The 15,399-nt window shown below is 38.5% G+C and overlaps 1 protein-coding gene across 3 annotated transcripts in view; it reads right to left on the minus strand.

The window, feature by feature from the left end:
* Window positions 1-3,467: 3,467 nt before the first annotated feature.
* The window catches only part of Neto2 (neuropilin and tolloid like 2), a 48,213-nt gene continuing 36,281 nt past the window's right edge, over window positions 3,468-15,399 (minus strand). For 2 of the 3 annotated variants that reach the window (XM_063249297.1, XM_063249296.1), the window contains exons 8-9: window positions 6,536-6,649; window positions 3,468-5,467 (exon numbers count right to left, since the gene is read on the minus strand). In XM_063249297.1, coding sequence (XP_063105367.1) covers window positions 4,887-5,467; window positions 6,536-6,649 — 695 coding nt within the window. In that variant the 3' untranslated portion in view covers window positions 3,468-4,886. The remainder of the gene's footprint in view (window positions 5,468-6,535; window positions 6,650-15,399) is intronic. The other variant, XM_063249298.1, reaches the window with a different exon arrangement.

Below are 15,399 nucleotides of genomic sequence, written 5' to 3' on the forward strand. Positions count from 1 at the left end.
GGGGTCCAGAGGTTCAACTTAATTAAATGCACTGTGTTCAGAGAGGACTTGACAGCCATGCTAAATGTCACCCCACTCTTCAGCACAGCTCCTGGGCTTCTGCAGCCAGTAAAGCAATCAGTGAAACACATGGAAACATAGCTGAAAAGTTAGTGAGGAAGGGCAAGTTATTAGTAGAGGAAGCTAAAAGGCATACCTAAGGTCACTCTGTCATTTAGTGGGGGCTCAGACACAAATCATTTTCCAAAACTCAAGATACAGCACACACATGTTTAATTTCTACAGTATACACTGTTTCCTTTAGGTTATTTTATTAAAGATAAAAAAGAATGAAACCATAAACAAATAGAAATTAAAGAAAAGAAAATGCAATTTGTCATCAAACTGTCAATATCATTTTTCTTATAGATTAACATTTTGAGCCTTACATTTCTGTGCAAAAGGACTCAGAATACTCTAAACAACTTTGATAAACAAAATAGAGCTCCAACTCCTTTAGGTTAAAAAAAAACCACAAAAGCAAAAATAAAAGCAAAGCTTTTTCTAATATCAAGCCTATGTATTATCACACTTTATTAAGAATTGGCTGGGGATACAGCTCAGCAGCACAAGCACCTGCCTGGCAATTGCGCTGTGATGAATTTGATCCCCAGTACAAAAAAAAAAAAAAAAAAAAGAATTCACAGTAACTGCTTGCAGAGTTGTTGGTCCCAAAGAATTATGGTAATAAATGTATAGAACATGGTGTTACATAAATAAAAAGGAGAAAAAGAATGTTTTGAAAAAGGTGACGGAGTCACATTTTAAATCAGAATGCTGACACGCTGTACACCTGGGTGGTGGCTTAGAGCTGCTTGCCTTGGAGCTCAGCCAGCAGAAGCTGGGCCAGAGCTGCAAGGGGCAGGATCACATCACTTTTTCGGACTCCAGTCTTTAACAAGGTTAGACTGGATTGTCTTCCTGTGGTCACCAAAACCAAGTTTCTTCTGGGTCTAATCTATGTGACTCAAGTATATTATTTCCACAACTTGCAAGAAAACACGAACAATCCAGAACCATTTCACCATGAGGGCATACTTCACCGCCTGCAGGAATTATCCCCAGAGTGGCAGCCAGGTCTTTCCTCTTGGGTGTCATCGGCTGGTGCACTCCAGAAGCGAGGAAGCACTCTTCTCATCACTGAGTACAATGTTCAGTGCCAGACATTTGGGAGTTTAATAACCAGTAATTTCACGAAACAGGACAAAGCCTTTGTCCCCCCCCCTCCCCCCCCCCGTACCGACGATCGAACTCATGACCGCCTGCTTGCAAGGCAGGTGCTTATGCCACTGAGCTATATCCCCAGCCTCCAAAGCCTTTGCTTTTTAACACTAAACTTTTACACTGAATCTGTTCCCTCCACCGAAGGATACCACACTTTATTCCCATATACTTGAGATGCTGGGATTATGTTTCCTGCAGTTCGTGGGCAAATGAGGTAACACAGACATATCATAAAGGTATGCTTAAAAGGGTTTCTTTTCAGGCTGTGGGTATAGCTTGGTGATACAGTAGTTGCTAGCAAGGCCCTGAGTTTGATTTCCAGCAACAATAACAATGTCATTGTTCTTTTTAAAAAGCCAAGTCTTGCTATGTCGCTCAGGCTGGTCTTACATTCCTACCCTTAAATGATCCTTCTGCCGCATCCTCCTGAGCTCTGGGATGACAGCCACGTGCTACAGTGCCTGGCAATGCTGCTTCTTAACTGAAAATACAGCTCTTGTGGATTCAGTGAGATCCAACACCGGAGCACTGTGTAATCCCTCCCAAGGGATGGCTAAGTTTCAGGTCCTAGTAATACAATGTAGGGCTTTCACTTTAGTAAATGATTTGTAGTTTTCTCACTGATTTCAATGATTAAATAGCATTAGCACTACTCTGGAAATAACACCTAAGAGTTAGCGTTCCCTTCCCTTTCTGTAAAATACAGGCAGAATGTTTACCTAAGGGACCAGACTCCTGGCTGCCTCAAACCCACTGGCCCCAGCATCAGCCCGGCGACGGACCCACCAGAAACAGGTCCACGCTCGTCAGGCGGAGCCTTGCCAGGGAAGGCTTGCACTGTGACTTTTCCTGCACTGTGCATTTTTTTAAAACTCTGAGGAAATGTCCTCAAACCCTTAGAGAAAACCAGTCTTCACGGAGGGTATTTTCTATTATGAAAAAACTGTTTCCTTCATTTTAGCAGCCAACATTTAGAACCAAGTTTGCTATTCAAGGTTTGCTTGCTGAGTTGCATAAAACCATGTTATTTCTGTGCTGTTTTAATGTTAAATATCATCTGTATTTTGTAGACCTCATTAAATCTTTTTAAAATAGGATACAAATTTCAAAAATATAGTGAAGCATACTGTATTATTTTCTACAACTAGAGGTTAAAGATGGATTTAATAACTGCTTTTGTAACAATTTTCTATAGAAATTATGCTAATTTCAGTTATGAAGAATGAGATAGTTGTTATATTAAGTATGTTCAAATGTTGGTGGGCCTATGTTAGCCATTAAAATGCCTATACAATTTAGTGGAAGAATTTGGTTATCCAATCTGCCTCTAGTACTAGTTCAATGAGTAGTACATTAAGTCTTTTTACTTTTCCAGCTTGTTCTGAAAATAGGAAATTATGTTAAAATATTAAATCATAAAAATAGGTGTGATTTTCTTATCTTCAGGGTGTAATCTAGTTTAAAGATGAGTGGATAAAGAAATGTGGCATCTCCACACAAGGGAGCACTACTCTCCCATAAAAGGGCAAATTTGAGTCATCTGAAAGAAAATGACTGCATCTTGTGACAATGTTACATGAAATAAATTATACACAGAAGTTAAATACCACATGACTTCTCTTATGAGAAACTCAACATATAAATAAAGAGCAAAATAAAAGATAATAGTGGGCTGGGGATTTAGCTCAGCGGCATAAGAACCTGCCTAGCAAGTGCGAGGTCATGAGTTGGCTCCCTGTTACCAAAAACAAAACAAAACACCAGATAATAGGAAATAGGTACATCTTTTGCAAATGGTAAGGGGATGCAAAAGTGAAAGTGGGCGCAGAAGGGGAAGCAGAAGAATTCAGATGTTACAAAAATGAGGCAACACCCCCCCCGAACGTAATCACCATGTACTAATAAACATTAAAAAAGATGAATTTGAAAAAAAGACGATACAAGAAACACGTTCTGAGGCAATATTTTGTTAAGCATCAAATGTAAAGTCACTTGAAAACTTATGTTTGTAATATTTAAAAGAATAAATGAAACCCAGTGAAACCTCAGTCTTATTTCAGTGAAAATTTACTACAAAAATGTAGAGAATAAAAATATATCTCTTGAATAGCATACCTATATTAATTATAATTTGATAAATGAATTCCTTTCTACATGTATCTTAAAATCCAAAATCTCAGTGCAAAAATAACATGATTGCCAGGTCAAGTAACAATGCATATTTTAATATTGTGTAGTGACTTAGAGCAATAAATATCACACAGTGAAAAATTATCACAAACTAAATACAAAAGGAAAGAAAAAGCTTATGTACATATACCAACATGTTTATAATAAATTAGAGTGAACAGTTCCATCACAGCATACAAAGCCACTAATGGGAATAGTGAAAGAAATCTGTCATGTAGACCTTTAATTTAGATATAATAAAGATTGTACAGTATCAAATGATATCAAAAGTCTAAAAAAAAAAACCAAGAGTTTTTATAGCATGTTTATAAATTACTATTCTATATACCATAAAAAAAATAAGGTCAAAAGTGCAGTTTAAAAAAAAGTTGAAATTGTTATTTTCATAATAGCTAGAAAAATGTACTGTTCCAAGAAGGAAGCAATTTAAATGCACACACAAAGAATTTTCCAGAGAATTTTCCTTTAGCTCTCACACAATCTTGGTTACCATATGCCAAAAAATGAACCAACAGAATGGGAGCAAAGTAATCTTTTTTTCAACAAAAATAACAGAAAACACGGATCTGGGGTGAGCATGGCTGCAAAGCAATGTGCCTGCAGGTCCCCTCCAGTGGGCCAAATGACTGCCACGGAGTGAAAGGGATGTCGCTGCCTCTGACCGCACGCAGGCCATCTTAAGGCTTACACAAGTCTTTATCTTTGTCAAATTCTTTGCTAAATCGGCTAGGCACACACACCTCAGGATGATACAATTTTCTAATGTAACTAGGAAAAATATGATTTAAAGGTATAAACCATATCTACTTCTCACAGGAAGGAAGGACTAAACTGTCCAGCCACTAAAAGGCAGCACTGCAGAAATTAGTCAAGGAGAAATGAAAGAAACAATTCCTAACTGGCCCTCACCACAGTGCCTGTGTCTGGGAAACGGAGGAACAAATACCTGTGCTTTAGTGCAGTACGCTGCAGAACCACTTATGTGAGAACCTGAACTGGGACACCACTGGGATTTACAGCAAATTAAATTTAAAGAGGAATAAAAGAAATGTAAGATAAATTTTACTCTTAAATTTGCGGTGGGATTAAAACAGTGACAAAGCTCTGTTAGTCAGGAGCAGCATTTCCAATGCTGAAACTAAGGGGCAGCCAGAGCCCAGCTCAACAACACTCCCTTCTTTGACTGCTCGCCAACCATCGTGCTTTGTTCAGATGATGCCGGCAACAGGTGGTGATGAGATCTCCTTGAATACACTGAGCTCCTAGGTTGGTTTAACAGATAGTACTGCCTGAGAAAATAAAAAACATCACTATTACCATGGTTAACAGGAAATGAAGGTCTGCATGGTTTGGACTGGAAAAAAGGACCAACCACTGCAAACAGAATGGGTGCTCTGTAGGCTGCATACACACATACTTAGTAATTAATGTCACTAAAAGTCGATGGATATGGATGCTTGTGCAGAGTCTTCTCGCCCTCTGACATAAATTTCACAGGGAATCTCTTCCATTACTCTGTCTTCGAGGGCCTGTTCAGGGCACTCATGTGCCTGTTTGAAAGTGTAGCTACTTTTCTTGAAGGTGCTATTGAAAGTTTTCATTGGCTGTGGTTGCGCGAAATCATTTCGGAAAGGAAGTTCCATGGAACTGAGGTTGGTCCTGCTCTGTTTGACGCTGGATGCCTGTGACCCACAGTGATGGTCATGAATGCACCGGGAGGCAGCGGATGAGCGCCGCATCTTCTGGTAATTGTCCAGTTCTTCTGACAAGTCTGCCAGGTCTGCAGAAATCTCTTTGTCCCTTAGTGAAAATAGTTCATAATGAGGAGGATCAAACACTTCTTGGAACCCAGTTTTATTAAACGCAGTTTTGCAAGCCATGACCTTTTTCCGGGGTTGTTTTACTTGTACTAAAATAGAAATAATGAGAAGAACCAAGACAATCCCTGATGTAACACCAATAATTGTCCCATGAGTTTTAGTGATTTGTTCAAATAGGCCAGCTTTCTTCTTTTCTGTAGAAAGAGAAAAAGAAACACTGAGGCTTTCAAAGTTCATTAATAGGAGTCCTAGCACAGATTAGTAAGGTATTTTTACGTAAAGAATGGGTCCAATATATCACAGACAATGTAACTCAAAACTAGACTCTTAAATACAGCAATCCTGTTATGATTTCTAGGTAACCACAATACAGCTAGATAGATTATAGAAAAGATAGACTACACACTTGATTTCTCAGAGTACATAAACGCACACAATTTGCAAAACAAATAAAATACAATAATGTAGAAAATTCCACAATACTGCTGTTCTATGAAGCTCAGTTTTCTGCTGTACGGCAGGCTTGACCACCTCCTCTTTACACAGCAGTGGTATTCTACTGCTGACCACCAAAGAGAGACAGCAAACACGACCAGCCTGACCCATCCATTATGGTCGACTGTTTCTGAATGATCACCTGAAAATATTTCATGTTTAGTACTTAACGTAAGCACCTTTTCATTTACTGAACTCTTGGAAAGATGCAGATAAACTTTAGTTTTGAGAGAGTGCTTTGCAAACCAACTTGCAGACATTTAATTATTAAGATAGGCATATTTATCTCTCCCAGAAAACACTGGAAATACAGCATAGGAGATTTGTTGGAAAAAACCAGTTCTTCTAATGGCTCTCTGGTTTTTTACACTGCAGAACTGAATCTTTTAGTTGACTTTTACCTATGTTTTTATGTGATTAAAAAAAAACAACAATAGAGGCCCTTCTCTAAATTATTTTGACATCTAAGTAAGGTGAATTTACAACACAGATGACAAATTTCAACAGCAAAAATACAGAAGGAGGATAGGAAATACTATAATGTACTTTTGAATGACTTGAAATACTCTCCACAAAAAAACTTAGTATCTGAGAGTGTTTTTCTTTGCTCTAACCACATTCCAGAGGTCTGTTATCCATTAAAATTTATATATCTATTTCTGCTGAAGCAGCTGTGCTAAACACAGTTGTAGAAAAGAGTCTGTAACCCTTTCCTAACAAAAACAGCCTCTCTCCCCTCACAAAGGCTGCCTCCGCACGGGACTCACCTTTGCAGTGATTCTCATCCCAAGGGTACGCACAGTTCTGAACACCATTGCAGACTAAGGAGTTATTGATGCACATGTTGCTATGGCAGAAGAAAGTGCTGCCTGTGCAGGGAGCTGCAGGAACACAGAAGACTGCGCTGCTAAGAACAGAGACTTACAGATGACAAACTTGTCGGATTCATTTTACTTTCAGAATTTGACTTTGCAAAGTAATTTCTTACCTCAAAGGCCTTTCCATGAACACATTTTGTGTTACACAAAGACAAATGTCAAAATCCTGATGCTGCCTCATACAAACCCTATCTAACACGAGCACCAAAGAGTCGCTGTCAATGTAGTGACAATATAAATGTACTTCCATAATTTTTATGGAATTGCTGTATAGTTTGGCAAATTTTTCAGATTTTTAAAAGACAGGGTTGGCAAGGATGAAGACACAGGGCTCTCTGTGTGCTGCTGATGGGAATGTAGAATGTTGTTGATGATGTCAAAAACTGGTGGCAACTCAGCAAGTTCAATGTGCATAATTATTTTATGATTCAGCAACTCTCCTCTTAGGCATCTACCCAACAGCAGGAAAGCAGGACTGCAAACAGTGCTCTCGCAGGAGTACTCGCTTACCAGTGCTCACACCAGCCAACAGGCAGAACCACTCACACACTCGTCAACAGGAAAACAGAGTTACACAGATGATTATTATCAGTACTAGGCATAAAGCGAAATGAACTTCTGTTACTTACTACAACAGGGGTGAACTTTCAAAACCACGCAAACTGAGATAAGCTAAAATTATACATATTAATGTATGACAATTATGTATGACTTTACCTCTGTGCAGGACCTAGAAGAAGCAAATTCCTAGAGATGGAAAGTAGAACAAGGGTAACAGAAGCTGGAGGAAAAGCGGGTGGGGAATTGGTATTTAAGTGGACAGAGTTCACTTTGGGGTGAGGAAAGCTCAGGAAACAGACAGTGGAGATGGACGCACGGTGACAAGGACATGCTGTCACTGCACTGTGCCCTTTAACACGGTCACTTTCATGCTTATGGTAGTAAAAAGGGGGAAACATCCACTTTTCTAAATTTCCAAAGCTTTTTTAGAAGATCATAAAGGTACATAGAAAACACAGAATGCCATTTCGTATTTTCTACAAGTTATTTTTTCAGCTCACAATGTTTCCTGCCTTCATGGTGATCACCTACTCATTTTGCAAAACAATCTAATGTTACTTTCTTTAAAGAACCCCAGCTCACTCCCAAATGTTTCTGTCACACTCCATACTTCTCTATTGGATACTTCTTATATATGTAAATATTTGTTATGATAGATTATGATTTATGTACACTGCTGTTATGAAACAAAGCTCTAGACTGGAGACCAAACTCATAGTAACAAAAGTACTTCAGATGTAAAGACACACAATTAAGAATACAGTTTAAACCAGGAATGGTAGAGCGAGCCTGTATCCCAGTACTCTGGAGGCTGAGGCAGAAGTATCGCTATGTAAGGCTAGCTTAGGCGACAAAGCCAGCCTGAACTGTATAGTGAGACCCTGTCTCAAAAATACACAAAAAAGTAGCTTAGTGTCTTCTTCCCATAAAATAATATTGCAGCAGTATGACAGAAGCCCCAAAACTTCAACTAACCATTTTGACTTCTAAAAACATAGCTAACAAAATGTATTTAATGCCAAAAAGATTCTTTGTTATTCAGAAAATATATGCTTTATCAAAGGACAAGTAGGTGAATACTGCTCCATACCATACTGACAAGTGCAGGTATTTCTGTTTTCTTTTTCAAGTTTCTTTCCAATATGAAAGAAATTATCTAACAGTTTACTGAATAATATGTTTTTCTCCCTAAACAAGATCTTTTTCTTTAAAAATGTAGAATGAACTGTATTAAAATTACAGCCATGAGTTTAATGTTTTTTCCCCTTTAAAGAGAAGACTCTTTTTGGGGTGCAGTTGTAGGAAGTTTTGTAACCCGTGACCAATCTCCTTGTGATTACGTGGTTGGTAAAAAAATGGTATTTTGAGATTCATTTGCTAGACCTCCTTTGTCTTTTTCTCAAGTACCTCTGAATATGGGCTGGAAAGACAGGTACTTACTGGGCTTCCAGAAAGCCTCAAGCACAGCCTGACAAGCACAGGCTCACAGAGTGGACAGAACTGCCTGGTTACCAGGATGCAGGCACCCGCTCAAGGCAGCACCCTTTTTCACGGTGACAGTAAACTTTTAGAGAGTGAGTGCCCAACTGCAACCCAAGCCCACTTACTTATTGGAGAGCTGCAGTTAAAGCTGAACGCTGAGGTTTCAGTTTAGAGAACTCACACAGTAACATCTTTCATCTTAAGAGAAAAACAGTAGTGGAGCTTTTAATCATACGAACAGCTTTTTACTGAAAGCAAAACTGGCACCCGGTGTGGTTCTGCGTGCCCCTCTGATTTGTGCTGTGGTGCACGCTGACAGCTCCTCAGCCCTTGGCTGGGTGACTTGGTGCGCGCCCGCTGTGCCATGTGTGCTGCAGGTCTGCCCGAGCTGCCCCAGAGGTGCTCTTCTCCCAGGGCCAACGCAGCAGTTAATAATCTCTGGCTAGTGAGTATGAACCAGGGTTTTTTCCCCTCCCCACTGTAAGCCAATCTGAGTCTATAATTTCCATGGTACCTACATAAAAAAAGAGAATCAACCTTTTTATTACAAAAAATAAGATGAAAAACAAAAAGGCTGTAAAACATACAGTATAAATAACAAAATGGCAGAACTCCTTTCTTGCTAATTACTTATAATGTAGACGGATTAAAACTCTCCAAGCAAAAGAAGAGATTGGCAAAATGATTTTAAGAAACCAGATTCTATTCTATTCTATGATATCTGCAAGATCTTTAGATCTAAAGATGTAGGGCCAGGGATGCTACAGCTCAGTGGCATAAGCACCTGCCTGGTAAGTGCAAGGCCCTTAGTTTGAGTCCCTGTATGAAAAAACTAAATAAATAAGGGCTGGGGATTTAGCTCAGCAGCACTTTTAAGCGCCTGCCTTGCAAGCACGCAGTCGTGAGTTCAATCCCTAGTACCAATATAAATAAATAAATAAATAAAATCTAAAAATGTAGAAAAAAAAATCTCAGCAATCAGGAGGCTGAGGCAGGAGGATAGCCCTGAGTTGGAGACCTGGGCTACAAAGTGAATTCAAAGCCAGCCTGAACTGCATAATGAAACCCTTGTTAAAAAAAAAAAAAAGTTAAAGGTCCAGGGTGGAAAAATCTTACTACAGTTTCACAATTGATACACTTTTCAGACAAAAACTTAAAGTGACAAAGAAGGGACATGATATATTTATAAAAGGGTTAATTCATCAACACATACAATTATAAACATATCTGAACTAAAAATCAGAGCCCCAAAATACATGAAGCAAACACTGACAGAAATGAAGGGCCACTTTTTTTTTGGTACTGGGGATTGAATTTACAACCTCATGCTTGCCAGGCAGATACTTGTGCTACTGAGCTGAAACCCCAGCCACTATCCACCTGCAGTAATGGATAGAATAATCAACCAGTAGCTCAACAAGGAAGTAAAGGAGTCGAACTGTGCTGCAATCCAACTGGACTAACAGACATACATATGTAAGAGAGGCTACCTAACAGTAATAGAATAAGCGTTTTTCTCAGGAAAAACAGAATAGCTTCCAAAATAGACAATTTGTTCAGCTACAAAATAAGGCTTAATGAAAATTAAACAAGTCTTAATGAAAGTGAAAGATGGAAATCATGTATTTCTCTTCCAATCATGACATAATTGAAACTAGTTATCAGTAACCAAAGGAAATCCACAAACTCATCGATTTGTAGAAAATTAAATCACATAGTATTTATACTTTTCAAATTGTGATTTCAAAGAAGAAATCATAAGGAAAATCAGAAAATACCTTGGGACAAGTGAAACCAAACATATACAGTGCATAAAGGAAAATGGTAGCGGTAAATGCCTACATTTAGAAGAGAGGAAAGGAAGCCAGGAGTAGAGACACCCATCTATAATTTCAGCACTCAGGAGGCTGGGGCAGGAGTGTGAGCCCAGCCAGGGGAGTTTAGTCTCACAATAGTAACAGGCTGGTAGCTTAATGTGAAATCCCCAGATTCAATTCCTAGTACCACAACAACAACAACAACAGAAAAAAAAAAAAAAAGAAAGAAAGAAAGAAAAAGAAAAACGCAACGTGGAAGACAGGATCAATAACAACCTGTACGATAAGGAACTAGAAAATGATCAAACTGAACCAAAAGTAGGAGTAATGAAGATTTGATAAGACAAAGAAAATAGAAAAATGAATTTGAGAATAAAATGCAAGGGTTGGGTCTTTGAAAAGATTAACAAAACTAAAAAAAGAAAAGATAAAGACTCAAGTTATTTAAGTCAGAAATCCAGTTGAGGACATTACTACAGATGCATAAAAAGGGTTCTAAGAGAAAGAATACAGACTGTTAACTTAGAGCAGAGGTGGCGAACTGCTGGCACATGTGCCATAGCAAGCTGTTTGCCATCACTGGGAGCTCTAACAGGTTTGCCATCACTGAAGGAAGGGACAAATTCTTTGTAACATGCAATTTACCAAAACTGCGTCATAAATAAACAGAAACATTAAAAGATCTGTAACAAGCAAGGAGATTGAAAAATGTTTTTAAACACCTAAGAGCTGTGCATGGCAGGTCAGAGCCCCAGCTACTTGTGAGGCTGAGGTAGGAGGACTGGAAGTTCAAGGTCAGCCTGGGTAACATAACAAGATCTCATCCCAAAAAAAGGAAAGAAAGAAAGACACAAAGACAGGAAGACAGACAGAAAGGAAAAAGGACTACGGATCCCAGAGAGTATGGGATACAATCTGCAGTACCACAAACAAAACAAAATGATACAAAACACCCAGACTACCAAATATTTAAGGGAAAATGAACACTAATTCACAAAGTCTTCCCAAAAGTTGAGGAACTTTCATTCTGTGTAGCTAGCATGACCCTATCAAAACTAGAAAAAGATATAGGAGAAGGGTGCTATGGAATAACATCCCTTATGAATGCTGATGGAAATACTATTTTAAATTTGGCAACATACTAAAAAGAATTATACATTATGACCAAGTGGAATTCATGCCTGGAATGAAAAGATGGTTCCAAATCAATCAATGTCGTATATTACATTAATAGAATAAAGGCAAACCCCCCAACATGATCATCTCAACTGAATAGGAAAAAGCACTTGACAAAATTCAATAACCTTTTATGTTAAAAACATTCAATAAAGTAGGAACAGAAGAAACCACTCTTGACATGATACAGACCACATAAGAAAACCCAAAGGTGATGTCACACTCCACTGAAGGGCTGAAAATTTCTCTTTTCTCTTTCTGGTGTGGTGTCAGGGGCTGAACCTAGGGCCATGTACATGGAAAGCAAGTGCTCTACTACGCAACCACATATCCCCCAGCCCCTTTGATTCTGAGATGGAGTCTAACTGAATTGCCCAGGCTGGCTTCAAACCATACTGTCTTCCTGCCTCTGTCTCTGAAGCAGGTAAGATTACAGAAGAATGCCATCATGCCAGTGGAAAGCTTCTCCGGTAAGATCAGGAAAAAGACAGACACCCCATTTCATTTCTATACAATGCTATATGAAAAGTCCTAGCTGGAGCAATTAGACAAGAAAAGGAAATATGAGATGTGAAAATGGGAACTGAAGGGACAGCTCTCTGGTGCAGTTCCAATGACTTGGGAACCTGAGGTAGGAGGATTGCTTGAGTTCAGGAGTTGGAGTCAGCCTGGGCAACACAGCAAAAGCTCGCCTCAAGAAAGATATACATTTGCAGATCACATGGTTTTATATGTAGAAAATCCAAGATTACACACATATAGACATATACACACACTCATACCCTTTGGACCTAATGAAATAATACAGTAAAGTTACAAGTTGCAAAATCAATATACAAAAATTAGTCATGTTTGTCAATACTAATAAAGAACAATAAAAATTAAGAAAGTAATTGCACTGTATCAGCATCAAAAGGAATAGACTACTTAGGAATATATTTATCAGGAAATCAAGAGGCCTGTAACTGAGCCAGGGATGGTGGTGCCTGCCTGTGATTCCAACACTGGGAGCTGAGGCAGGAGGACTTCCACGAGTGCAAGGCCAGTCTGGATTGTACGGCAAGACCCTGTCTCACCAACCCCCCCACCCAAAAAAGGAGACACAGAGAGAGAGAGAGACAGACAGACAGACAGACAGACAGACAGATAGAAGAGGGAGAGGAAGAGGCAGAGGGAGAGGCAGTAGAAGGGGGAGAGCGAGGGAGAGAGACTTGTAACTGAAAATTTCAAAACCACTGCTGAAAGAAATTAAAGACAACAAATAAATGGGAAGAATTCTGTGTTCATGGACTGGAAATCTTATCATAGGTAACATGAAAATAATTTTACAGATCTGAAGTGAGCCCTACTCAAAAATCAATGGAGTTTTTGTTTGTTTTGCTTTTGCTGAAACAGAAGATACCATCACAAAATTTATGGGATCTCAAGAAAACTTGAATTGCTAAATCAATCTTGAAAGAGAAAAGAGCTGGAGTAGTCATGCTTCCAGATTTCAAGATGGGCATGGTCAACAGATTTTGGTAAGAGTGCCGAGAGCAATCGGGGGCAAGGCCAGCTCTCTGTACAAATGATCCTGGCAAACCTCTATACACAAGAAAATGAATGATGCCGACTCTTCCCTTTGATCATAACCAGAAATTAACTCCAAACGGATGAAAGACCTCAACATAAGAGCTAAAACTGTAATGCTCTCAGAAGAAAATATGGGAGAAAAAGCTTCACATAACTGGCTTTGGAAGTGGTTTCTTGTGTATCACACCAAAATGAAATTATTTATGCTATGTCAAAGGACTACTAAAAGACAACATATAAACTGGGAAAAATATCTGCTTATCATGTGTCTGATAAGTGACGGCTACCCAACATATATAAAGAACTCATACAACTTCAGAAATATCCCAGTTAAAAAGTGGGTGAAGGGCTTGAATGGACATGCCTCCAGAGAATTTATAATAATGGCTAATTAGTCCATGCTCAGATGTTCAACCAATCTTAGGCAAATCAAGATGACAAGAAGACAGTACTTTACACATACTATGATGGTTATTATAAAAATTATGCAAAAAACCCAAGTGTTGGCAAGGATATGGAGAAATTAAAACCCTTAAGGTACTGCTGGTAGGAATGTAAAATGGGGCAACCACTATGGAAAAGTTTGCAAACCTCAAAAACTTAAATGGATTTTCCATGTGATTCAGTAATTTCTATGATTCAGCAAAGAACCAAAAAGAACTCAGAAATTTGTATGTTAAAGTTCACGGTAATGTTATTCATAATATCCAAAAGGCAAAAGCAATGGAAGTGTTTATCAATGAATATATAAGCAAAAAGGAATATATATCACCATGGAAAAGCATTCAGCCTTAAAAGGACTGAAATTCCCATACACACTAAGGCATGGATGAACTTGTTTATGCTAAGTGAAGTAAGTCAAGACACAGAAATGTTTCCACTTACGTGAGTTACTGATGGAGACAGGAAGTAAAACGGCTATCAGGAATGGGGAAAGAAGGAATGGAGAGTTGTTTTATGGGTGGAGTTTCAGCATAGGATAACAAAAACTCTCTAGAAATGTACAATGATTATTGTACAATACTATAAATGTATTTAATGCCACTTAAAGGTGGTTGAGGATAAATTTTATGTCATATATATTTTATAATTTTAAATAGTTACAACCCTTTTGAAGAGAATTTAGAAATACCTAACTAAATTATATATGGCTTACTTTGGACCAAAGAATCTCATACATATTATTTCTTATATCACTGCTTGTACTTGGAAGAATATTGGGAATATTCAATAAGGAGTGTGAATATAGATGACATACAATGTCTACTCTAACTATAAAAATAAGGAAGAGAGCTGTAAAACAAAACAAAACTATTTCTAGGATATATTGTTAAAAACGCAAAGTGTAGAAGAGTAAAATGATGTTCCTTTTAAGAAATAAAAAAAGAAAAAAAATAAGAAAATACACATGTATCTGTTCACTTGTGCAAAAACACAATAGGAAAGAATAAAAAGCAAAGAACGAGAGAAAAAGCACTAAAGCAGGAGAGAGAGAGAGCAATGATATTTTTATCATTTCTCTTTATACAGTTTGCTGGCAACAACAGTTATGTCCCAAGCACCCTAAAATAAAAACAATTTAAAGGAACTAAGATGTGGTAGAAGACAAAAAACAAAATATAAACAGTGACAAACGAATCTAAGTACGGAACACTGTAACAGAAAGTGGCCTCTCTAGCCAGTACACTTCATTTGCTGAGGTGCTCTTACCTTTTGTGTCTGGAGGTCCCCCCAAAGCCTCATGCAGTCATGGGCAGGCTGCTAGAATTTGTGCTGACTCTTGGTTCAATGCTGAGGTTATGGGTGTGAGTGTCACACCCACCTCAGGGAGTGCACCCTACATACAGTGTAAGAAACACAAAGAGTCTTCTCTCATGCTCCTCCCTTTGCTAGTGCTGCTTTTGCTGTTTCCCACTACCATGAACTGCTGCCCCTCTGCCAGGCCACCCTGCCTTGGAGTCAACTGATTGTGGACTGAGATCTCCACAAGCTGTGAGCTAAACAAACCTTTACTTCTTTAACTTTGGGTGTTGGGAATTTTGTCCCAGCAATGAAAGAAAAGTAACCGGGCAATAACCCAGATAACAGTTTCTGTTCTAGTTCTGGTTGTTTCTCTCTTAGAAATAGCTGGTCACTGTGATACAT

This window comes from Cavia porcellus, unplaced genomic scaffold, assembly GCF_034190915.1.
Source record: "Cavia porcellus strain 051 isolate PalLab524CR breed Dunkin Hartley unplaced genomic scaffold, mCavPor4.1 scaffold_5, whole genome shotgun sequence".
NCBI lineage: Eukaryota > Metazoa > Chordata > Mammalia > Rodentia > Caviidae > Cavia > Cavia porcellus.